Source organism: Parasteatoda tepidariorum, chromosome 7 (genome assembly GCF_982258835.1).
Source record: "Parasteatoda tepidariorum strain Cologne lab strain chromosome 7, Ptep-v5.0, whole genome shotgun sequence".
In the NCBI taxonomy this organism is placed as follows: Eukaryota; Metazoa; Arthropoda; class Arachnida; order Araneae; family Theridiidae; genus Parasteatoda; species Parasteatoda tepidariorum.
The window spans coordinates 49,650,820-49,677,821 of NC_141761.1; the positions used below are offsets into that span (position 1 = coordinate 49,650,820).

The 27,002-nt window shown below is 29.7% G+C and overlaps 2 protein-coding genes across 3 annotated transcripts in view; one reads left to right on the forward strand and one right to left on the reverse strand.

Annotated features, from left to right (window-relative positions):
* LOC107439328 (fatty acyl-CoA reductase 1) overlaps positions 1 to 20,289 on the reverse strand; it is a 59,442-nt gene extending 39,153 nt beyond the window's left edge. Inside the window, exons 1-4 of one of the 2 annotated variants that reach the window (XM_087167826.1) lie at positions 20,040 to 20,289; positions 17,271 to 17,386; positions 8,326 to 8,442; positions 2,897 to 3,072 (exon numbers count right to left, since the gene is read on the reverse strand). In XM_087167826.1, coding sequence (XP_087023952.1) covers positions 2,897 to 3,072; positions 8,326 to 8,442; positions 17,271 to 17,342 — 365 coding nt within the window. In that variant the 5' untranslated portion in view covers positions 17,343 to 17,386; positions 20,040 to 20,289. The remainder of the gene's footprint in view (positions 1 to 2,896; positions 3,073 to 8,325; positions 8,443 to 17,270; positions 17,387 to 20,039) is intronic. The other variant, XM_087167825.1, reaches the window with a different exon arrangement.
* PolD2 (DNA polymerase delta subunit 2) overlaps positions 7,860 to 27,002 on the forward strand; it is a 43,920-nt gene continuing 24,777 nt past the window's right edge. Inside the window, exon 1 of the mRNA XM_087167828.1 lies at positions 7,860 to 8,150. The gene's annotated coding sequence lies outside the window, so the exon portion shown is untranslated. The remainder of the gene's footprint in view (positions 8,151 to 27,002) is intronic.

Below are 27,002 nucleotides of genomic sequence, written 5' to 3' on the forward strand. Positions count from 1 at the left end.
AACTGTAGAATTTGGATAAGTGTTATTTTAAGATGATTTAATTCAATCTATTAAAATTACAGAAGAATTATGCATTTGAAACTTTCTTTTATAGCTTAACAAAAGCAATTACTGCCGAAGGTTTAATATTAAGAACTTCAGGTTGATAAATGATCTCTACTAGTGAAAAAAATGTAACGATATACTTTATTCTTCATATAATATATATAATATCTTTATATATTATATTTTTTATATAGTGATTCTAAAAATTAATAAACTAGGTGGTCCGTATAACACCTCACCTTCGTAGGTACTAAAAAAAAATTTACGTTGGGCTACATAAGCCTGAAGTGCGAAATGTCGCATCTTTGGTTGATAAATTAATACTTCTAAAAATACAAAAATATAAGCTTGAGGTAACGAAATAATAACTTAAGGTAGAACATGTAATACATGGCGTTAATAAAAAATAACCTTTCCAAGTGCTGAAAATACACTTCAGGTTGATTTATAACAACCAGAAGTGTAAAATGACACACCTTAGGTTGAAAAATATATACCTCTACAGGTATAAAATTATATACCTGAGGTTGAAAAATAATTACCTGAGGTAGAACAAAATACACCTGAGGTTGATTTATAACAACCAGAAGTGTAAAACAACACACCCCAGGTTGATAAATATATATCTCTACAAGCATAAAATTATATACCTGAGGTTGAAAAATAATTACCTGAGGTAGAATAAAATACATCTGAGGTTGATTTATAATAACCTGAAGTGTAAAATGACACACCTTTAGGTTGTTGAATAAATACTTCCACAAGTGTGAAAAAATATACTTCAGGCTGATAAGTAATAGCCAAAGGTTGAAAATGAAACATTTTAAAGTAGTAAATATCAATCTCTCCACAGATGTAAAATTAAACACCTCAGGGTGAAACATATATACCTCTGGAGGTATATTTAAGGTATATTTGAGGTTGATTTTGAGGTATTCATTTGCACCCTTTTCAACCTTAACGACGTATTTAAATAACAACCTCCTTTATACCTATAAAATATACCTCGTTTATACCTCGATTTTTTCATAAGGGAAGGGAACTTCGGGATCAAGTATTTGTCGTCGTGGCGGACTTTTCGATCGAACTAACCCGCATTTGCGCTACATGGAGAGTAAAACCACGATAACCTCCCACAGTTATCTCAACGGCAAGAGGACTCTAACCCATTAGCCGTCTACCACTGAGGATATGAGCTCTGTGTACGTCAGCACTGTGGTTGATGCTAGCCGGGAACGGAATTCTAATCGACCAGTTATCCCTGGTATTTGGACCCGGTTCACCTCATTGGAAGGCGAAAGCTCTATCCCCTGTGCCACCACGGTTCAGAGCTACCACGACACAATTAACGTGCACCAGTCACCATTTACTGCACGTGGAGTTTTCAATCGGTGGGACTCGAACTCACGACAATGCCCTACCAACCTCGATATCCTGGCCTATACTTGGTATTGTTACCAGATCTATATTTTACAAGTCTAAAAAACGACTAGGTAAAACGATCCGCAGCAGTCATTGGATAATAGCGTTCCACAAGTGGAATATAGTGTTTAAACGTAATTAACTCAAATGAATCTGAAACAGAAAAAATATATACTTTTTCTAATTTCCAGAAGCTTCACATCTTATAGTTTACATTATTTAATGACAGCATTAATCTGGCTGAGGGTCTGCTGAGGGACTATCCTCACATACATGTGTATACATAAGTAGTTCTAAGAAGGTAAAAAAATTTAATGTACATTTTTAAATGGAAGCAGATTTGAGCCACAACGCAGAAATATTGCTCGTGAATGTAGAGAGCTTTTAAAAGCAGAAAAATTTATGGCTATAATTTGTAACGTAAAATTCATAATTATTTTGTACTAGTATTAGGGATAGAAACTGCTGTGGAAATTGTACTGTACTGCTTCCATGCATGCACACGAGAGAGCGCTGTGGTTGCCGTTTATATACTGTGATTGCGACTTTTCTTAATCACACGTCTCAATTTCCAATATAAATAAATTATTTTAGTTCGACACCTTTGATCATGGACAAATTGTAGGCGTTATACACGTAGGCCATTCAATTTTTTATTAAGTCAGTATGCTAGGATTTTCAAGGTCAACAATTTCACTCGTGAAACTGTTGACGCAGTGCGAGAAAATTATATTGCTCATCATGCCCGGGATAGGTAAATAATTAATCAGAAATACCGTAATATACCGATTAAGCACCCTATCAAATTTAGACGAAAATCGCGAAAATGTCAGATGAGAATGAATGTTAGCAAATATGAAGAAACAACATAGCTTGTTCCATCGTACTTCATAGACCTAAATGCTATGCCACTTGAAGGGTATATGCACTTTCTGATTATATATATTTTTTTATTATTAATAATGCTCTTCATTCATATCAATGCTTATTCATGCTTGATATTTAGTCTGAAAAAAAAAATAACTAATGCATCGTCGTTATTAACTCAATCGTAACTCAATGCACCTGATTTATATTTGAAATTAGTGTTGTTATAGCCATTCTTCAGATAGATTAAAAAAAAAGAAAATATCACTGATGTGATCTTCAAGATATTTGACAACTGAATCGTTTATAGCAAACTTTAAAACAATGGCCAACTTTTAACCAATCAGAAAATTTCATTTTGATTTTCGCTCATACCGCTGGAACGATTTGTCGCAGAATGTTCTAATTTCCACACTGATCTTCCTCGTGCTTTGAACTATCTGTATGCCAAGTTTCATAGCTTTTGGTCGGTTGGTTTAGGAGTCTATTAAAGGTATACGTGCACACAGACGCGCATTCATTTATATATATATAGATAGATAATAATCTACATTTCAATTACCTGTAAGGTTGTGTAAAACTTACAGATGCTGCACCATGAAAAACTACTGTGACTTCTTCGCATATTTTTCTCATGTCCTCTTCACTCATTCCTAAATTAGGTTTAGAAATGTCACCTGGGATGACATGAATCTTATCCAGTAGTTCTGGGTTGTTTTCACATATTTTACGAAAAATCTAAAATATAAACATAGCAGAAATGTTTACCCAAATTAATGAAAGTAACTAAAATTAATAGTATAATGTACTGTGCACCAAAGGAAACAACAGACTACCCGGAATAAATTTTGCTCTAATGATCAGATTTTCTCGTTCTATGGATCTTAGAAACTGCAAGGGGTGACCTCAAAAATTTTAATTAATAAGTGCAAACGATATTTTAAGTTGCGAAATCAGATACAAAAACGTACATCCTCTGAATTAAGATACTTTTTTTTTATGGATTTGGATTTCTGACCCCCAAAATCCAAGGAGTAGCCACAATCTAGGAAATATGGTCTTCATAGTTCGGTCAGGAGAGAGCTCAAAAGACATCTAAATGTTAATTTTACTCTTTGCGTATTTCTTTATATCTCGAGAACTTTTTAAGCGAATTTTAAAAAAAATTGCACATAATTATAAATTTGCTTATCCAAAAGTCATTCCATGCAAAAAATAACTTTTAGTTAATATTTATTATTTCATTTAATAATAGTCGGAAAATATTGGAATTGTAAGGTATACAATTTTTTACTTTATTTTAAAGGATGTTATTTTGCATGGTAAAATGCAAAATTTGAACGAAATCTCTCGAATAATTCCTGAGAAAATAAACTTTTAAAAAAAAGTCAGATGCTTAAAATTCCATAAGGCAGTATTTCAACCGGTTTTATTCAAATTTTGTATTTTCCTAGGTAAAATTACATATTTTAAAATTATGCAGAAAATTGTATTCCTTACAATTCAAAATTGTTCGACTATTCTTAAATAAAATAATAAAATTAATTAATATTTACGAAAAGCTACTCTTGGCATGGGGTTATCTTTGGATAAACGAATTTTATAACTGCTTGCAAAAAGCTTTCTATTCGCTTAAAAGTTCTCGAGATATAGCGAAAAAAGCAAAAAGTAAAACTTACATTAAGCGGTCCAAACTTTGTAGCTCTCTCCTGACCATATTTACCAGATTTCTGCTACCCTTTATATTTTGGGGGTCAGAAATCCAAATCCGTTGAAAAAGAAGGTATGTTTATTCAGAGAAAGGACGCTTTTAGTCTGATTTCGTAACTTATTATATCGTGTGCACTAATTAATCAGCATATTTGACGTTTCTCCCGCAAACCATTAAAATTGAGTACTAAAAAGTGAAGATCCGATAATTAAATCAAAAGTTATTCAGAGTGGTCCGTTTTTTTTCCTGCGCACTGTGCATAATGTGGGCAGTCTAAACTTTTCTGGTAAAATGAGTAAGATAGGTCTAACATTGACCCACCCCAGGGGGTATACGAAAATTAAAATTTAAATTTTTACATTAAATATTTAAACTAAAAATACAGTAAAACTTTGCCAAATGACAGTGGTGGTGATAAGTTAAAAGTGAATTAGATAAAAATTAAGGTAATGAAAAACATGATTTAAAATCAATGGAAGCTAAAAGCGTCGGTGTAAATGCTAAGAATTAAAATGATGATAATACTAAGGAAATTGAGGATGAAAATAAAATATCACTAAACTAAAAGTGAATAAAAGCTTAAAGTCCTAAGTGTAAATGACTAAAAGCAAAAGTTTGAATAAAAGTCGATGATGTCCAAAATCACATATAAATAAAAGTTCAAAATGTAGAAATGGCTATAAAAAGTATAAAAAGAAGATGTTCTATTGTTGGTTCATGACTAGAGTCAGTTGATTTGGGCTAAAATGGCCTCCAGAATTTATTTTATTACTTGAATCACAATTTTCCTGCAATGACTAAAAGTAAATGATGACTAAATGACTAAAAGTAAAAGTTTGAATAAAAGTCGATAATGTCCAAAATCACATATAAATAAAAGTTCAAAATGTAGAAAAGGCTATAAGTTGATCAGTATAAAAAGAAGATTACGTGTTCTATTGTTGGTTCATGACTAGAGTCAGTTGATTTAGGCTAAAATGGCCTCCAGAATTTATTTTATTACTTGAATCACAATTTTCCTGCAGGCCAACATTGCGAAGAATTGGTGATCCTCTTGATAGTCATTCATATGGGTACGATGAAGTGCTCGGAATCTTGGACAGTGCTTAATGAGATGTTGAATGTCATATCTCTTTCCACAGTAACTTCACGAAGCTGATTTTCTAAAGTAATTTTGTTGACAAGTCTCGAACACTCCATGGCCAGTAAGCTGCTGGTTTGAGTAAAAATTCGACTGCAGGAGATTTATGCTAGGATCTTTAAAGAATTTATAAGTTAGTCTTCCCTTGTCACTAGACCTCCTGTCATTTTTAAAGCGGTTAAAAGTGATGTTCGTGATGTAAGATTTAATTTGACATTTTTCACCCGGGGTCCCAAAGTCAATCTGGCCAAGCTTAATGTCTTCCTTAACAACCCATCAGTCAGTCTCTTCATTGCCATCAATGCCTGAGTGTGCTTTAATCCAATTTATACTATAGTTACTACTTCACATGGTTTTGGTTTTTTGTAAAAGTTTGAGGTGTCTACGTGGGTCCTCCAGGCTCATAAGTGGCGAAAGGGAATCAGTGTAAATGTTTGCTATTGGTACACCCTGATTTTTAAGCCATTGGAGCACTGACCGGATCGCAAGGAGCTCAGTCAGATATATATACCACAATTGTTATTTAGACGTGCCGAGATGGTGTTGATGGTTTTGACATTTACCTTCATTGCAACACCATATCCAGTTTTGTTAATAAGTGTACCATAGTCTTCAGTCTGAATTCTCGACCGGTCTGTGAAGATTTCAATGCCACGGTTTGTTGAGAGAAATTTCCTCCAGGGCAACGCGAGAGAGTTTGAAGGGTGAACCAACTTGGGAGGTAGTAGGAAGTGATCAGGAAAAAAAATGAGTAAGAAAATTTAACCGGGGAAAAAAATTCTGACAAGATTACCATACTTGCATGGCAAAGACATTTCTGGTAAAAGAAACCATATTTCTAGTAATTAAACCAAAATTAATGGTATTTATTTGGTAATTTTAAAGTTCGCTATAGTAACAGCTTACCAGAAATTCTGATTTTCAGAATTATAGTTCTTATTACCATTCATTTATTAACAACTACAATACTGAAAAGCAAATTTAACCAAATAAATGGTTTCTATGACATGCTCTAAAGTATCGCGATAAAAGTACCAAACTTTTCTCTAGAACTAAGATGCATTTTACCATTTATTTGAAAATTTTAACCCCTTGATGCCTATGCCTTTTTTCAAATAGAATGGTAATACCAATAGAATGGTAATACTGTTAACACTTTTAAGATGTATTTAAAATGGCAGTTTATTTAAATGATTGATAGGAGTCAGATGGCTGTTAATTATTTCTTATTCTAATATAATTTCTCAATTGTAACAAGGGTTAAAGGGTTATTAATGATGGCTTCAGATATTTAATTAAAGTACTTAAAAGATACTGAACTTAGATATATAACATTATGATAACTGTTTTATCCCTCTGGTGGGATCTCTCTCTCTCTCTCTCTCTCTCTCTCTCTCTCTCTCTCTCTCTCTCTCATTCTTTAAAGCGGGCTTAATATATTTGTGCTGTTTTTCTTACTTGTATGCTATCTTTTCTGCAATTTCACAAAAGACAAGCCATTCTTTGCATAAGTTCTCGATCCTGTATAGAGCCAAATTTATTTATTTACTATTAAACATCCTTGATAATGTTTTGATTCAAACCTACTATCTCCAAAGTACTTTCTACTTTGACGGAATAACGTGTATGCTATAAAAATAATTTAAAAAAAAACATTACTATTTTGAGTATTAAATTTATTCATTAAATGCTAACCAATGTTGGGCAATTCTGCCATTTACAAATGCCATATTCGAAGACTAAAAAATTTTAACAATGTTAATAAAATTCCAGCAATTCAAATAATTTTCAGGAAAATACGTCTTGATTTCAATTTTTAGGGGTTTTAGAAATTTAATTTTTTTAACATTAAAAATTAGCTATTACGGGCGTAACAAATAGTGTTACGTGAGTAACACACAGTTTCTTATTTTTTATTTAAGGAAAGTTACTAACAATTCGAGTATAAGTATATGACACCAAGATTTTTTTTACTCAACTCTTTTAGAAATTTTCGTTTTTTTTCTTCCAACTGCTGCATGCTTTTAAAGTTTGCAAAAATGACATTAATAAATGGTGGAATCACCCTGTTGTAAACGGACTACAAATTAATGTGCGGCACATCGTACTGATTCAACCGTAGATCACATTATGAAAAATGTCTAGAAAATAATTTCATAAAATAAAAGATTAGTACAAATGAATAAACGGATTTTTAATACCTATATTTTAAATCTATGACACATGTAGTAAGTGATCAATAAAATAAAAGATAAACAAACAAAAAATTTTATACCTACAAATGTTTGATATGTGACCCTTTCGGTTCCCGACAAGCAACCAATTTATTATAAAACTTATTTCATCCTTTTTGTAGTTTCACATTGCCAATGATCTCTATGCTGGCCTATCTCAAATTCATACTTCTAGTTTTTGCAGCGTTTTGGAGAGGTTGGATTATAAGCAGTGCCTCTTTAACATAATCACACAAAAAATAGCGCATGTTTCGGAAATTTTTATGGTCATGTTATCATTGATTACAGAGGTCAAAAACACTGTTTGTTACGTCAAGGCTTAGGTATAATTTTGATCTAGTTGCGCTGTCTACGTCATTTAGTTAACATCGTTTACTTTGTCATTTTTAAGTTAACTTTCAAAAAATTGGGTGGCAACAGCATTTTTATTCTTTAAGTTGTTTATTTTTAATTCTTTTTAGAATTCGTTCTTTTTTTAGCGAAATGTTTTTTAACCTAACAGAATTCTTTACCGATTGTTATCTCTATATTTCTAGAAAATAAAGTAAATATTTAAGTGTTGTGAAAAGAATCTTATTTAGTTGTACAAAGTACTTCACTGTTTTTAAATCACTGATTCCAAAACACCTCTAAAAAATTGTACAGCATCGCAAACCAGTGGCAACGTGAGACTACTAAATGTTCTGATTGAATTTGGTAACAGATTAAATGTTTGTTCCGTTACGATAGAGTAAGACTTTAACATTTATTACTAAATAAATTTTTTGTATCGTTTTTTTTTAACTTCGTGTATTACGTACTGTAATATGTGTAAAAGTTTTGAATATATAAATATTTAAAATCCAGTTATTCAATATTGAACCACTCATGCAAATGCAAATTCAAATACTACAAATGTTACTTGCCTTTTTCTTAAGAATCTGTTCCTTTCTTTCTATTGGATCGTGACCTTGTTTTGACCTTATTAGGATATAGATACGTACAATTCCTGGGAAACATGTTAGTAGAAGTTGCAATAAGTACTGAAATAAAATGAATACTTATTTTTGTCCCAATAAATATTGAAAATCTATTAATATTAGAGCAGTTCTCAATCGATGGAAGTATAATACAGATTTAAACTTTGAGCTTTGCCAAAAATTAAGTTTAAATTCATTCACAGTGAAATTCTTAGAGAAAATATTTAATTCTGTCTAAAGACAAGAATTAACATAAATTATTGTAGAGGTTTTTAATAAATATTTAGACATTTCTGATATTAAATGAGCCAATGTAAGACAAATTTTTTTCCTTTTTAGCAAATTGTGTATTAGATATTAACAAATAAAAATAAGAGTATAAGGTTTAAATAGGACATTTATTTGATAATACCTTTAGCAAATGGTAGTAAGAAAACTTGTATTTTACAATGTAATATTTAAAAAAAAAATTTTGTTATTTGGCTGCAGGTTCAAATGTAAAATGCAAAACCGCACTAATATTTTCATAGAAAATAGATTAAAATAAGTATTTAAATTAATTTATCTATCCTTAAACAATTATTCGAGTATTTAAAAGTGCTTTCTCTTAATTTTATGCGATATTTCTGCAATAAAATGAGATTTTTTGAAACTCTCAAACAGGAAAATCCAGATCATGTAACATACGCAATGCTGATAGTTTTCCCAAAAATTAATTAAGATAATCTGATAGCCTGAAAATCAATGAAAAAAGTTATTAAAGTGTTAATTTATTTTAAACAGAAAATTATATTACATAAGTGATGAATATTAAGCAGATATAACATAAATATCAAGAGAATATAAAATTACCTGTTGTAAATGCTGAAATGAGAAGAGCTGATTTCCTACTTTTATTAAGAGTTTAAATCGAAATTATGTGGTGTGTGGAGACATAATGGGATCTATGGTTCCATTTATTTTACTAAAAAGAGTATCAAATTGACTGCAAAGGACATTAAAACTTTAAATGTATTGCTATTTGTCATTATTAAATATTTTAATTTACTGTTCATCAAAAATTGAGATATTTTTATTTAATCTATTTTTATTTTATTTGATCTATTTTATGTGAATTGAACTTTGTAACAAGAAGTTTAGAGTTAACCAGCGGTGGCCAATCTTGTGACTTTCACGGATCAGCAGCAGAAAATACTTAATCGCAAGGGCCATACATAAATTTTTTTTTTGAATGAGGGGGAAGGTTTCTATTATTGACTGGAGTTAGTTTTTAAATTTCTCTTTCTAAAACAATTATTTTTATTTTATTGAACACTAGCCATCTCCGGCGCTTTTTTGAAATAAATAGAATTTCAAAAATTTCGAGATTTAAAATCATACTGTAAAAAATCAAGACAATATGTACGGTGCGCCCCCCCCCCAAAAAATGGATCACCCTAAATAACTTTTGATCCTAATGATGGGATCTTCACGTTTTAGGACTCAAATTTAATGGATCGAGGGGTGACCTCAAATATGGTAATTTATTAGTGCAGACGATATTTTAAATTGCAAAATCAGGCACAAAAAACGTACTTTCTCTGAACAAACATACCTTTCTTTTTTTTTTTTTTTTTGATGGATTCGGATTTCTGATTCCCAAAATATAGGGGGCAGCCGCAATCTGGGTATAATAGTTTTAAAAGTTTGGTCAGGAGAGCGTTCGAAAAATTGGACCCCTAAATGATATTTTTACTTTTTGCGTATTACGTTACATCTCGAGAACTTTTCAAGCGAATTGAAATTTTTTTGCGCACAATTATAAAATTCGTTTATCCAAAGATAGTTACCTGCAAATGTATATATATATATATATATATATATATATATATATATATATATATATATATATATATATATATATATATATAATATATATATATATATATATATATATATATATATATATTGTTTATTGATATCTCGTCCCGCCCTATTCAGGGCACACGAGAGTAGAACAAACATTCTACAGACAAAACATACATAAAACACAAAAATTACATTTGCAGCAAGTATAAATGACATATAAAGAAAAAATTAAAGTATGAAAATATTTACAACATTAAATGCAAAGGCATAGTGAAATGCCTCAAACAAATGCATATATATATGTATATATATATATATATATATATATATATATATATATATATATATATATATATATATATATATATATATATATATATATATATATATATATATATATATATATATATATATATATATATATATATATATATATATATATACATATATATATATATAATATATATATACTATATATATATATATATATATATATATATATATATATATATATATATATATATATATATATATATATATATATATATATATATATATATATATATATATATATATATATATATATATATATATATATATATATATACTAGCTGTACCCTGCGTGCGTTGCAAAGCTTTCAGTTTGAATTTAAATTTTGTATTTAAGTGTGTAAATGAGATTTGTGATTATGATTTGAATAGAGAATTTTATTTAATGGTGAAAAAACCAGTGATAGTCTCAACAGTTAATTCTCTAGGATATCGTTAGTGCATTTTCAAACAGACATGTATGTGATGCACACCGACCATGAAACATATTTTGGATGATGATCTGAAATAATTCTGGATCAATGGCGTCATGAATATTTCTGCTGATATGAGCTGACCAATTTGTCCTGGTGTGAGTTTTTCAATAAGCCAAATCATGTGGCAATTCTCTTTTTCTGCCGTTCAATAAAATGCATCAAACACCGTGTCTCTCTAAAAACATGACTTTTCGCAATAAAACCAAGTTTAGAGCTTAATATTTGTTTTAACTCACGTGTGATAATGCATCATGAAGATCCGATGATGTTTGCCTAAGTTACTAAAGCTCTTTAATTTTAGCTCAAGCAGGATTGCATGTGAATGTAATAAATAACTCTAGCTGTCCATATGCGCACCGATACTTGTAGCAGCACCGAATGAAGTCATTTGGAAACACGAATGTACTGACCTATATTCGCCAAGAAAAGTTTCTATTGATTTGCTTGACCCGATAACAACGTTGATAATGGCTCGGCTGGCGACGTTAAATCTGGTAGTTACACTTTGCCTCCAGAACAGCAAATTCCAGCTGTTTCATTCTTAAATTTGAGAGCACTACAAAACATACATAATTGATCCATTTTTCCGATGATGACGCTTGGGTGAAAGACTATAGTTGGTTGTCGGATCATAGTGAAATGCACTGAGATTCAAATCAGAGTATTGGCAGCGTCTGAATAGCGAAGTGCGTTCTTGATTGATTTTTATTCTTGCATCCCATTGCTCTGATGTTTCCGACGAACGGGCTTGATAAGTGCGTAGTTGATTTGTTAACAGTCTTCTTTCCTGTTTCTCAGACGTTTCTAAGGAACGGGCTAAAGCATTGTGTTCTCGATTAGTTTCAAGTCTTTCTTCCCGTAGCTCCGATTTTTCTGAAACACGGTTAGTTCTCTTCTTGCGTGCTTGAGATGTTGATCGACTAAGAGTGATTCGTTTAGGCTGCATATTTTTGCAAATATTCTCTTTAAAACAAAAAGAAATGTAGAAGTTGACAGTGGTCGCAAATTTGCTGATTCGAAAATTCACGTATTTATTTTAAATAATAAAAAAGCAATAAAAATGAAATAAATTAAATAAGAAATATAATAATGATAAAATTTAAAACAAAAATCTATTTTTGGTAAAAATATACTTGTGGGTGCCCCTTGACGAAATTGGTAACTTATGTTTATCACCATTCCTGTTTGCGCGGAACACCGCGGTAACAGGAATGGCTGCCAAAACATAATGATATTTTAATAATACATTGGAAAATTTCAGCAAGACATCGGCCAAAACTTTATAAAATTGCAATGAACCCAATGTAAGCAAAATTAATAAACCCAATAAAATGCATTTTGAATCGAAATAAAAATGAATGGAGTAAGCACAGAAAGAAAAGGAAGAAAAAAAAAACGCATCTCACTTATTCATGAAGCTTGAATTTCCTCAGTTTTAGGTGCACAGAATTCTCTAATAGCAGTTAGATACTGTCTAAATTTATCATGAATAGAATCTGTGTTCCTCCATCGCCACATAAATTCGGCGAAATACGAATTGAAAATGGCGTCTGTGGTATCGGAATGGTGGTGACATTTTTTTCTAAAGTCCTTTTTTTATGACTGCCCACATACCTTCGATCCTATTGATCAGAAGCAAAAGTAACCTAACCAGCCGGTATCCAACATAGAACTAACGGACTTCTGAAATTACATATACCGTTGAACATTTAAAAATAACGCTGAAATTTAAATGAATCAGAATCACGATTGGGATTCAACATCGGCCAGCTTGGAGATCAACCGCTATCACAACTTGGTGATAATCAAGGGGCACCCTCAAATATAGTCTACTCCTATTTTTTAAATGAAATAATTAAAATGAATGTGAATTCGCAAACTTTGTAATAATAAATAATCTAATAGTTTTCAAATGACAACTGTCAGAAATGAAAAATTGCATACTAAATTGAGCTGAAATTGCATACTAAATATAAATAATTATTAAAAGCGTGCAAGATGAATAAAATTTGCTTTTGCCTTGATTTTTATTAAACAGTTTTCGCAATACTAAATCCGTGATACGACCAATAATTACGAAACTTATTCTCGTTGATTTTACGTGCTTGTGCTCACCTGAAATAAAGAACCGAATTATGATTAAATATTAAAGTATATGTAATTTACTTTTCTAAAAGAATAGAGCTATAAGATAGAAAATATCACTGTTGTTATCTTCAAGATATTTGAAAACTGATTCGTGTACAGCAAAATTTTAAACAATGGCTAACTTTTAACCAATCAGAAAATTCCATTTCGATTTTCGCTGATACCGCTGGAACGGTTTGTGGCAGAATGTTCTATTGTGAATCTAAACCATTCTCGAATCCTTCTGAAGGTACACAGAAAATTTCATTTAAATCAGTCCAGCCGTTTAGGAGGAGTTCAGTGACATACACACGAACAGACGAAATATATATATAAAGATATATATATATATATATATATATATATATATATATATATATATATATATATATATATATATATATATATATATATATATATATATATATATATATATATATATATATATATATATATGTAATAGAATAATAAAAAATAATAAATATTTAGTAAAAGTTATTTTTGTATGAAATTATCTTTGGATATTTGAATTTTATAGTTGCGGGGTAAAATTTTTCAGTTCACTTTAAAAGTTCTCGAGATATGAAGAAATACGCAGAAAATAAAATTAGTATTTATGGGTCCAAACTTTGGACTGCTCATCTGAAGAAATTATGGGGACCACATATACCAGATTGGGGCTACTCAGGGGTCAGAAAGCCGACTCTGTTAAAAAGAATGGTATGTTTATTCAGAGAAGTACGTTTTGTGTCTGATTTCATTACTTAAAATATCGCCTGCACTAATTAATTAGCATATTTGGGGTCACTCTCTTGAACCATTAAAATTGAATCGTAGAATCGTAAAATTGAATCGTTAAAACGAAAAGGTACAGAGAGGTACGCTGGAATCAAAATAAAATTAACACTATAACTGATTTGCGAATTATTAATGTTCAACTTGCAGTAAAAATAAAATGTGGGTTACTTTGCAGACCGCAGGAAGGAATTTTTAGACTTCACACGAGCTTTTATCGTAATTCCAATTTGCTCGAAAGTTTATGCAATTTTAAATGCGTTTTCGCTAATTTTTTTCACTATTTTTGCTTTACATTTCATTTTGTTTCGCTTACGTTAGCACTATAACTAATTCGTGAATTATTAATGTTCAACTTGCAGTAAAAATAAAATGTGGGTTACTTTGCAGACCGCAGGAAGGCAACTTTAGACTTAACACGAGCTTTTTTCGTAATTCCAATTAGTTCGAAAGTTTATGCAATTTTGAATGCGTTTTTGCTAATTTTCTTCCCTATTTTTGTTTTGCAGCCTAAAAACTATAAGACTCAGAAATGTTGATGTGTTAGAAAATGTATGGTGCACAAAAAAATGATAATAAAAAAAATAAAAAAATTAAATGAAACACCCTGAATTACTTTTACTCGTATTTTCTTGCACAAGGACTAAATCTCAATAGCTCGAGAGGGGATCTCAAATAAGGTAATTAATTTTTACAGACGATATTTCAAAATAAGAAATTAGAAACAAAAACGCACTTTCTCAGAAAGATCACCGAAGTCAAGCAACACTGGCTGCGGTCAGTGTGCGGGTGGGTGACCACTTGGATCAGTCTGCGTAGGGACCGAGGGTGTGCGGTATCGGTCCTCGTTAAACTGTGCTACCCTAAAGTGCTCGACTTCGCGTGCAGGTAGTTAGGCTACCGAAGTGGGGGTGCCATCCCCCCTGCAGAGGATCAAAATTGTGATGGCATGTCTTCGGATCTTCCGCAGGGATGTTTCCCAGACCGTCGCCACTAGCCCATTGTGCAGCTCAAGTGCGACGTAAAATGAACTACAACAACAACCAAAGAAAAGTACATGCAAAAAACAATTTTATTACTTATTTATAATTTTTTATGTTATTTAAAAGTGATCGAAAAATTTATTAATATCAAGGTATACAATTTCTTATATAAATTTAAAGAACGTAATTTTAAATGGCAAAGTACAATATTTGAGCAAAATCGGTCGAAAAGTTCCTGAGAAATCGAATTTTAAGTATACGACTTTTTAAAATTCAATTTCTCTGGCTGACCGATTAAATGCACGACCGATTACGCTCAAATTCTGCCATTTAAAATTACATTCTTAAAAATTATGTGGAAAAAAATTGTATACCTAGAAATTTAAAGTTTTTCGACCATTATTAAATAAAATAATAAAAATAATAAATAATTATTAAAAATTATTTTCTGAATAGAATTATCTTTGGATAAATAAATTTTATATTTGAGGGTAAAAAATTTTCCAATTCACTTAAAAAGTTCTCAAGATCTAGCAAAATGCGCAAGAAGTAAATTGAACATCAAAAGGTTCAAACTTAGGGCTGCTCTCCTAACCAAACTATTGGAACCATATTTCTCCGATTGAGGCTAACCCCGTATTTTGTGTGTAAGAAATATTTATTAAAAAAAAGGTATAGTTATTCAGAGAAAGTACGTTTTTTTGTTTGATTTCGTAATTTAAAATATTGTCTGCAGAGCCTATTTGAGGTAGCCCAATCGAGCCAATAAAATTGAGTCTAAGTACTTGTTAATCCGATTATTAGATCAAAAGTTATTCCGGTTGACGTTTATTATTGTTATTTTTTAGCGCACTGTGCAAGAAGTGCGAATAAAAAAAATAGTTAAGATTCGACTTTTAGTTCGAGAATTATCAACTGTTAAATTCATTGAAAAAAATAAATACTGAAGCCTACTGAAATAAATCGACAGTTTTGAAATTTAACATGGTGAAAGGGTCATTCTCAGTTATAAACTTAAAGCAATTATTTTTTTTCTTTCTAAATTCGAATTTATCTGATAGTTTTCTATTTTGAGTACTTTTTTCGCGAATATTTTTTACTCTTTATTTACTTATGTTTTTGATTTAAGCCATTATACATTAATTTAAGTTATTGCACAAAAATATTTTTATCTCTTTCGAGATCTTCATTTTATAAGCTCACGCTTGACTTGACTTGAAGCACTTGTAGGCAATATAAGAAAGATTATCGTATTTATTGCTTCTTATTATATCACACACTTTGAATTCCTTAAAAATCGTTCACTTTGTAACGATTAACACATTAACAAAATGCTCTAATATAAAATTAAAATGATTATATATTTTATAAACAGAACAAACTTTTAAAAAAAATAATGAGTTTGGAAAGAAAAAAAAAAAAAGATGCACACACAGCAAATGATTATATATTTTATAAAAAGAGCGTACTTTTAAAAAAAAATATTGAGTTTGGAGGGGGAAAAATATAAAGATGCACACACAGCAAATGATTATATATTTTATAAACAGAACAAACTTTTAAAAAATATTGAGATTGGAAGGGGAAAAAAACAAAGATATATTCACAGCGAACCGTTGGTAAGCGGGCTTGAATGCTGAAAGGGTCATTTTTGGTTCAACACTTAACGCGGGCCACTTAGCGCGAGCTCTTTTGGAAATTGCAATTTTTTCGAAAGTTATTGCAATTTTACGTGCGTTTTGCAATTTTTTTGTTGTCCTTATTGTTACAGTTTGTTTTGCTTCGAAAAATGTATAAGACTTAGAAGCTATACAAACTACGAAGGTGTGTAGAAAAATGTGCTAGGAATTTAATGGAATTAAAGAAAATAGATTTTTAGTTTACCGAGTTCAAAAATTATCAACTGTTAAACTTGAAATAAAAAATAACATATTGGCCTATTTAATACCAGCAGAAATGCCATTACGGGGCTGAAATTTGATGTGTTGAAAGGGATATTTTCAATTATAATCCTAACTCGAGATATTTTCTCTCTCAAAATTCCCTTAGTTTTGAAAGTTATTGCAATCTTTATTTTTGTTTTCGAGAATGTTTTTTCCATAAAAATTATTTAATCACTGCAGTCGAAAATTTAGTTCTCTCGAGATTTTAGTTTTAGAAGCTCATGCTTGAATTGATGTGAATAGTTAAAAAAAAAAAAAAAGAAAGAAAGATGAATTTATAAAAAAAAAATAATAAGCTATTAACCCTAAATGCATTAACTAAATTTTTGGGCTGCCTTTCTAAAATACCCTATAAAACTTAAGCTATTAAGGGCAAAATAAAAGCTTACCGTTCCTAAGAATCCTGCTGCTCCAGTTGTAAATATGGTTTTTCCAGCATAGAATTCCGAGAGTGTTTCCATCGTTTCGACCTTTAGAAAATTGTGATGGTAGTCTATACAATGCACTATAAAAACACTTATTAGTCTATCAAATACCTATTAAATCATGTTATTCAATAAAGAAAAGAGTTGTTTTTGTTATAAATTAACATAAAATATTGTTTACGATTTTCAAAGGAAATAAATTATTTGTTTTCAATCTCGTTATTCCTTGCGGAAATATTTTCTAAAAGTAATGTTAATTGCACCATCGCTAAGCAAAGAAAACAGCACATTTTTAAGGAAGCACTTAAAAACATATAAGCTTAACAGGCCGCTTCTATCATTTTATTTTTTTACTATACGTGTTGTTATTTAAAGCATTTAAGCTAAGTCGTTATTCTGGAAAGATTCTGAACTAAGCAAAATGAATCCTACCATTGAACTTCGATAAAATTTATATCAATATACATTTTTGAGAGACATATTTGTACATGTTAAATTATCAGCATGATTACCATAAAAGAAATTAGCTTTCTTACTCACTGTATGATTTAAAATGGCTTGAATCTTCCAATAAGTGTATTTGAATAAGTAAATCGTTTAATATGTAGATTTGAATAAATTATTCAAAGAATTCGAATTATACCATGAAGCTGACGGTCATGGTGATCATTAAGTGATTCAGTAACTACTAGAAATACTGGATACTAGAAAAAATTTATCTTCAAAGTCATTGAGTAAATTCCTTTGAACAAAAGAAATGAATAAGATTATTTGCTTTTGGTAAATGTAAAAAGAGGACAATGATCAAACAATTATGAATAAAAACAGCAGGTGTGCTTCGAAATCCTTTCTTCATTTTTGTACTGGTTATTTTCATCTTTTTTCTTAAGCTTCTTCCTTTGTAAATTCCTTTGTAAATTCCTAAATTCCTAATTAAGTAAAGTAAATTCCTTTGAACAAAAGAAATGAATAAGATTATTTGCTTTTGGTAAATGTAAAAAGAGGACAATGATCAAACAATTATGAATAAAAACAGCAGGTGTGCTTCGAAATCCTTTCTTCATTTTTGTACTGGTTATTTTCATCTTTTTTCTTAAGCTTCTTCCCGACTATGTAATTGTAGAATTCGAATATTCTAACAAAAAAAAAATTTTTTTTTAAAACTTTATTTTGATTTTCTTAGCATTCTGTTTGTTATTTCATTTCATCAAAAGTTTTAAAACAACTAAATCTCAATCTGAGAGTTTTTATTAAGCTTCATTTATTTAGATTTCTTTAAAATGTACAGAGCGCAAAGAAAAAGAGAAGAAAGAACGAAGAAAAAATTAATCCTGAAATAACTTTTGATAGGATATTCTTGTACTTGAACTCAATTCTAAGGATTCGAGCGCCGACAATATTTTAAGTTACGAAATGAGACACAAAACGTATTGTGTCTGAATAAACATGTCTTTCTTTTCCTGGATTCGGGTTCTGGACCATCAAAATATGGGGTTAGTCACAATAAGTTATAGATAGAGGAAGAAGGCTAGCTTCCATAGACATAAAACAAACCAATCCCGCACGCGTGGATGCCAACACTGTGTATAAAAGAAAAAACAAAATTTAGGGGCACAGCAGCAAAGGGTTTTTGAAACGGATTTGTACCATCCCCTCCACCCAATCACTTGTTGGGGAAGAGAAGAAAAATTATCTATGTTTTATTGTTGGTTTGTTAAGCCTCTTTACTCTACTGATACTGTACTATAAAGTTATTTCTTTCAGAAAATACTTATATCATCCATTTTGATTAACTCTGCTTACGCATTTTGACATAGAAAGAAAGAATAAAATGGTGGATGACGGGAGGTAGCATACCCAACTATACTTGCAGAGTTTGCAGAGTTGTCTATCAACCGGTTAACAGCTGACGTACCTCCTGACTGGCACTTTTCTTTTTATGCGTCTTAGTACATATGATGCTCTGCTAAATCTGAGATCTGAGTACGTTTTTCTGATGTAGCATATCGCAGTTCTCCACGTTACTTACGTATTCGAAGAGCTAGACTTCTTCTCCTTTCTATATTCTTTTGTTAAAATCTGGGAAATGTGCTTCCAATAATTTGGTCAAGTCAGCAGTTGAAATTTTAGGCCCTTTGTTGTTAAGTTTACTTTTTGCATATTTCGATGCATCTCCAGATATTTTTAAGTAAGCCGAAACATTTTTGCACACAATTAAAAAAATTATTTTTCAAAAATAATTACATGCGAAAATAACTTTTAATTGTTTTAAATATTTTTAAAAATATTAGTTGAGAAAAATTTAGAATTGTGAAGTGTACGAATTTTTGTATAAATTTATGAAATGCAATTTTCGATGGTAAAATGATGCAAAATTGAACTAATAGTTCCTGCTGAATGAAATTTTAAATTTAGGGCATTTTTGAAATCTGATGACTCCGAAACTATTCGACCGATTTGCTTACAATGTTTTATTTATTTATTTATTTTTTTACTTTGCCATATAAAATTACATTCTTTGAAATGATGTAAAAACTTATATGCCATTCAATTCAATATTTCTTCAACTATTATTAAATAAAATAATAACAAAAATAACGGATAAGTATTAAAAATGATTTTTTGCATGGAATTATCCTTGGGTAAACGAATTTTATAATTGTGCATGAATATTTTTGACTCGCATGCAAATACGTTTCAATTAACCTTAAGGGGTTCAAACACTTTCCTTACCTTCTCTTCAACAGGGATCATGTTTTCCAGATTGCATCCATATGTTGAGGGTCAGGATTGTAAATCCATAGATAAAAAGAAAATGTTTATTCAGAGAAAGTACTTTTCTTCGTCTGATTTCGTTAACTTTAAATGAGTCTCCAATTAATTACTATATTTAAGCTGACTATTGAATCATTAAGATTGAGTCTCAGTGCATGAAGGAAGTTCCTTTTTTCCTCTTGTGCAGCACTTTGGATTTAATCGCTGTAATTATTCATTCACAAACGAAAATCAAAGTTTTTAATTAGGCTCAACAGTCTAAAGAGCCCCGTGATAGAATTTTTGCGAGCTATCTGCGACAAAACTCTCTATCGCTAATATCTTTCTGCAAGATACTTTTAATTATAATAAACATGTATGTTGTGAATTTAAAATAACAAAAGCGCGGTGTTTACAAAAACAAAACTATATATATATTTTTGTTTTTTATTTGAACATGTAATTTTTATTCTAATATTATAGGTAAAATTTTCGCATTTTGTTGAGAGGGGGGGGGGGAAGCAGAAATTATTTCCTTCGCCTTTTGTAACTAATCATCACAATAAAAAAAAAAGAAAAATTATTAAATCCGTAGTAGTAATCGGCGAAAAAAAAAAAGATCGACTACAAAATCACGCGAATCGGACACCTCTAATGCGCGTTTCGTTTCTTGATTAGGCTGTTGCATAAAAGTAATATCGTATAAAAAGTACCGGATTTAAAAACTATGGAGAAATCAATAGCAATAACTGATGAAATTCGACAGAATTATTGCCTTAAAAAGTAAATACTCAAATACACGATTCGAATTTTCCATGTTGTTGCTAGTCAAGAAAAAATTTGAACTTGAAACAATGAAATATATATCACGCTAAATGAAAATTGGAAGCGCTACCTCTTTTCGGAATTAAAATTGCTCGAAGAATATAATGCAATTTTAAGTACTTTTTTCGTGAATTTTTTATTCTATTTGTTTCTTTAAATAGTATATATATATATATATATATATATAACAAATAAATAAAAACAAGAAGACACGAAGAAAGTTTATCATTCTCGGGAAAATTTCTGTACATGTAAGTTGATCTGATTTTGCTACTCGCTTTATAGTCCCTTTTTAATGTTTTTTTCTTTTTATTTTATTTTATTTTCTGTTTTTACATGTTATTTTTACTTATTTTTACTTTTTGTGATCTATTTTATTTGCTGTTATTTTTATAAAAAAAAATTTTGAGTGCTCCTCACACTATTGTATTAATATATTTTGCTTTGGCTTTATTGATGCAATATCAGAAAGCACTCTGTTTTGCGGATATAATCGTGTGGGCTGAAGAAAAGATTATATCTTTTTTTCCCGGTTTTTTAAATAAAATTTCATCCTTTTTTTAAATTTTTTTTTAATTTTTTTTATTTATTTATTTTTATTTTTTATTTTTTAGACTGCTGTTTGTTATTTTTTTACTTATTTTCCCCCCTTTTTTCATATGTCTATCATTTTATATATATATATATATATATATATATATATAATTTTTAATGAAACAAAAAGAAACATTTAACAATGATGAACGAGAGGCAACCACGGAGGTTGGTAAGCGAAACTAGCAGAGGTGAGAACTCTATCATATTAAAATATCTTTAGTATCACTATCGCTGTTTTGGATGTCCAACTTTTTGTTACACTTTGAATTTTTGTGCAAAAACTGCACACAAAATAATTGAAATTACAATGGAGTGCAGAAATATGTACAGGGAGTATGATGGAATTAAAAAAATAGCATTCTATAATTAGTTCGAGAATTATTAATTCCGAAATTTGAAGTAAAATGTACCTTGAGGTTCATAAAGCAAGCTTCATAAATGTCGCTGCATAGATTGAAATTTGACATGCTGACTGGTCCATTTTTTGCTTATTAACAAAGCGTTTTTTTTTCCCTCAAAATTTCAATTCATTTGAAAGTTATTCCACTATTAAGTTCTTTTCTTTGCGGATTTTTCTTACTTTTGTTTTAAATAATAACTACTTATCCATTATTGTAGAAAAGCATGTTTTGTATTATTATCCGCATTATTTTGTAAGCTTGCGCTTTATTTAATGTCAAATTTAACAATGAAAGAAAGGAATAAATGCAATAAATATAGCATATAGCAAGAGAGTAACAGATTAGATGTTGCCAGATATACATCTTAATGCATCCAAACATTTATGTCGCAATTTTAAAAATGTAGAAGATTTGAGGGAGAGGGATATTGTTTTTAGTATGAACTTTTGATGCGGAGATTTGATATATGATATTTGATACTTGATATTATATGATGCGGAGATTTAGTGATTATAGTCACCATCAGGGATTAATTCCAGACCTTCCCTAATAATTAAATATTCATCGTTAATACAATCTGGAAAATTTCTTAAAATCGTAGAAGTTCGCCTTTATCCATCAAAAAGTATAAATATCTGTATGAAAATATGAATAGTATGAAAATATCTTAAGTGTGAAGTAACTTAGGGATTCTCAAGTGAAAGCAAACTTTAAGCATTTTTGAGTAGCCTTAAGAAACATTAACTATTTTCTGCTGATTTGGCGAGATTGTCAGGTTCTCACCAAATCATTAAATTACAATAAAACAGTTAATGCTGCACTTTTGAATGTTATTTTCGTCAATAATTGTAAGAAAACATAAAATTAAAATTTAGTTAAATGAAAGTACCCGCTCATGAGGAAATTGTTCATAATGGAGAAGCGTCTCCTAGACGACAATTTCAAACATAGGTTTCTAAGCAATTTTAATCCTGATAATGAGCCAAAACAGTCTGTCGTAACATTTATGAGACCTGTTATATACGCTTTTAAACTAGTACATTTAGAAAAAAATAGACTAAAAATGTCAGTAAAGTAAATAATAAAACACGGTAACTTTAAGAGCAAAACAAATTTCAGATTTTAAATCCCCATGCGAAAATTAGGTAAGATCAAGTATTTGAATGAATAGAACAAGAAACTTGTTTCTCAATCTTACATTTAATTTTCTTTTGTCTTTTTATCAATACCAGTTTTTTTTAAAATCTAATTATAACTTTAATTTTGTTACTTGTTCTTTTAATTATGGCTTTTTAAGTAACATCTTATTGCATGTTCCTTAAAACAATTTAAATGTAAAGATAGTTATTTTCAATTAAATTAGTATCATGATTAATTTATTTCAAATCATTTACCATTGTATTGTACTCAAGTAAATAACGTGTCATAAATATGTAGATAGAAGCACACAATTCTAACGAAATTGTCAAACAATTAAACGATTCTATGCATATTCTAAAAGAAGGGTATTTCATAAAACTACTTTATCTAATAAATAAATAAAAAATATTTGTATTATTTCTTTTTAAAAACAAAATTAAGGAACTAATATCTTGCACGAGATTGCTAATTTACCTAGTGTAATGAATGTTTAAAAATCAATGGTTTTTTTTTCTTCATCTTCAGTGGTTTTTTCTTTTAATAGTTATTAATTTTCTTTCAGTATAATAAGAAAGAAAAGAAAAACAAGTTATATAATTTTTTATTAATTTATAAACCTCCTTAAAGAAATTTAACTAATGATATCATAACGCAAACTCAGGAACTAAGTAAATTTTCTATTTCTTCTTTAATTTAAACTTCCTTAAACAAATTAATATAATTCTCTCTAGACTAACGAGACTAACGAGACTAGACTCTCTAGACTAACGAGTATCATTAGTATGTTTTTTCACTAACATTTCCTTAATAATAAAACATTTAGAGGAACGGGGAGTGTTTTGTTATTATTCTTTTCTTAATATTCTGTTATCTTCCTCATTAATAATAGTTGAAATTCACACGTCATGAGCCGATTCGGATTATATATATAATACAAAAATACAAAGAAAACAAGCGAAGAAATAAAAAGAGTAAACATTCTTTAAAAGAGAAAAAGAAAATTTATTATAAATAATTAAAAATAATTAAAAAATAAATAAATTCTTTCTTCAAGAATTAAAAAGAAATTAAAAAGCCAGAAAACAAAATGATGAAAAGATGTAATCTCGTCGCCAGCTGACACCATTACATCGCAAATTTGGGTGCATTCTAATATTGTACTAATTTTGTCAAAGCAAAAAATATCAATATCAAAAAATATCAAAAGAAAAAAATATCAATATCAGCACCAAAAAATTCATAAGAAAATGAAACATATCAAGCAAAGGACACAACTATACAAAAAATAGAAAATAAAACACAAAGAGTAACAAATAAAACAGGGAGTGAGATAATGCTGCTATTTACTTACTGACTTCGTGCAAAAGTGATTTAAAAATATTTTCGTAGCTAGTTTGCCGGATTACTAAATTAAGGTAGGTAGGTATACTTTATTTGCGTCATACTAGAGCTGAAAAATGGGCTATTCGCGATGGTCTGGTAAACATCCCTAAGAATGATCAGAAGACACACCATCCCAATTTTGATTCTCTTCAGAGGAGATCTCATTTGTGAGGGCACTTTCTCAGTTTAGACATAGATTTGAAAGGGAAGAAAATTTTCTCCAGATCACTGCACCTATGGTGTTGCTCAGCGGCCGACTACAGGATTTTTGATAAAAACAAATTTTACGATCACGTATATCGCATATGGATGGTGTTTTCAATAGAAATGTAAACAATAACAATCTCGAGCTCGGCACCTACTCTAGTTCCGGTTAAAAAGTTTGCAGCTGCTTACTACATGTTATTTTGATAGGCGATGTTTTCAAACGGATAATTTTGTTTTCAATAAAAGAAATAAATTAGATAATTTCTGAGCTCAAATCTGCCATATTTCATAAGATATTAATGTTAATATGTAATTCTGGTGAGTTTGAAGTGAAAATTTGTTTTAGTTTTTCAGAGATATATTGTTAAAAAAGGTGACATGGTTGCTAGATTTTGAATAACTCGCTTTTTTGGCAGTCTTGATATGGCCTCTTTCCATAACTTTATTACTGTTTGTTCTTGTTGCAAGCTGTGCACCATCTTACGTTAGTGTTAACACTTTTAGCATTGTAAACACCAGTATTGTTAGCATTTCAAACACAAGTAATAAGTAATCAAATACATTATTTGCAAGAATCTCAAAACACAATGATGCCAAATGGCTTTAAAATACAACGGAAACAGTAACCCGGAATTTTAGGCGGTACCGAGCTTGCAGCGTTCCCTAGTGTAGAAAACACCATCCATACTTGGTGGGTCTTAGCGGAATCAAGGATCGAATCTCGGCCCCTGCAGACCGGAGTCCTGAATATTAAATTGAAACGTAAATAGAGGCTCGTTTTTAATGCTCGTTTTTACTGAAGTACTGAACCGAGCTTGATTTATCTGTTACCTTGGATTGGTCCGAAGCTAGATTTGTGCAAGGTAATTATATAATAATTTATTTAGTTGTGGCAATTATTTAGTTATTCATTAATTATTTCGATTTTTGTTAGTTAACTGAAAAACTACTGAAACTAACGATTCATTTTCGTGCCCAGTCAAATAAAACTATCGGTTCGAACTAATATATATATATATATATATATATATATATATATATATATATATATATATATATATATATATATATATATATATATATATATATATATATATATATATATATATATATATATATATATATATATATATATATATATATATATATATATATATATATATATATATATATTTTAAAAATTAGATTTGGAAAAGAGGAGCTTTTGATTCAAATTTATATAAGACACCTACTTTCTCTTGTCTCTCAAAAAAATTGCAACCGTGCATGCGTTGAAGACCTTAGGCGTATCCACAGATAAGTATGTATCCTTGTTGTTTGTTAATGATTATTTGATAATGATAATGATTATTTGGTAATAATAATGTTTGATAATGATGATGTTTGATAATGATTGTTGTTTGAAATAGTTCCCAAAGCATAGCGAAAGTTCATGTCAATAATGTGCATTTTTTATAATAATATATTTCATGTTGTATAAACTTTTACTGTGTTCTAGTTATGAAATAAAATTTTTTGGTAAGCTTTTAATTTTTAATTTAATTTTAAAATAGGTTACTTCAAAAAGTATGAACACATTAAGTTCGTTACATTCAATATTTCTATTAAATTTATTCTAGATAATTAACCAAATGTAAATTTTTTTTAAAAAATCAGATTATGTATTTATTTATTAAATCAAATAGTCAGTTAGTAAATATCATCATATATGCGAATTACACTGATTTAACTCTCATTGTAGTTCTTTTTAGGTTCATATTATTAACTAAAACGAAATACATGATTTTAAAAAAAAATTCAATGCTAATTGCAGCACATTTATGCTTTAAAAACACATTTTGATCTAAAAAAACTTGTAATTGAGACAATTTTTTTTCATTGGCTGAATGGTTAGGAGTCTAAAGAATTTTATAAATCATCTTAAACATTCGATATCCTTAAAGTTTTACATTAAATAAATGAGCGCATTTGCTCTGGTATAACTGAAAAGTATTAAAAAAGTTTAAGTTGAAGACTCTCATTGTGTATCGTTCATACAAAAACTCTGCAATTTAATATTTCGCAATTTTATATCCTCAATAGATGTAAGAGTGAAAAATTAAAAAAAAGGAAATGAATTTTTTGACTTGGTTTATACACTCTTACACCTATTGAGGACATAAAAATGCGAAATACTAAATTACATAGTTCATATATGAGCGATAGACAAAGAACGTGTTCGTTACACGTCCTTCAGAAGATAAGGAATAATTTCTGTGGCTGTCAATGCGACGCCCATTCCTGGATAACTCTGGATCAAATTATCCATATCCCATTCCCGTAAAATCTAAAATAGATGTCTGATGGACGGCTATTAGACATATAATGGATCTCCCCTGAATCAAATATA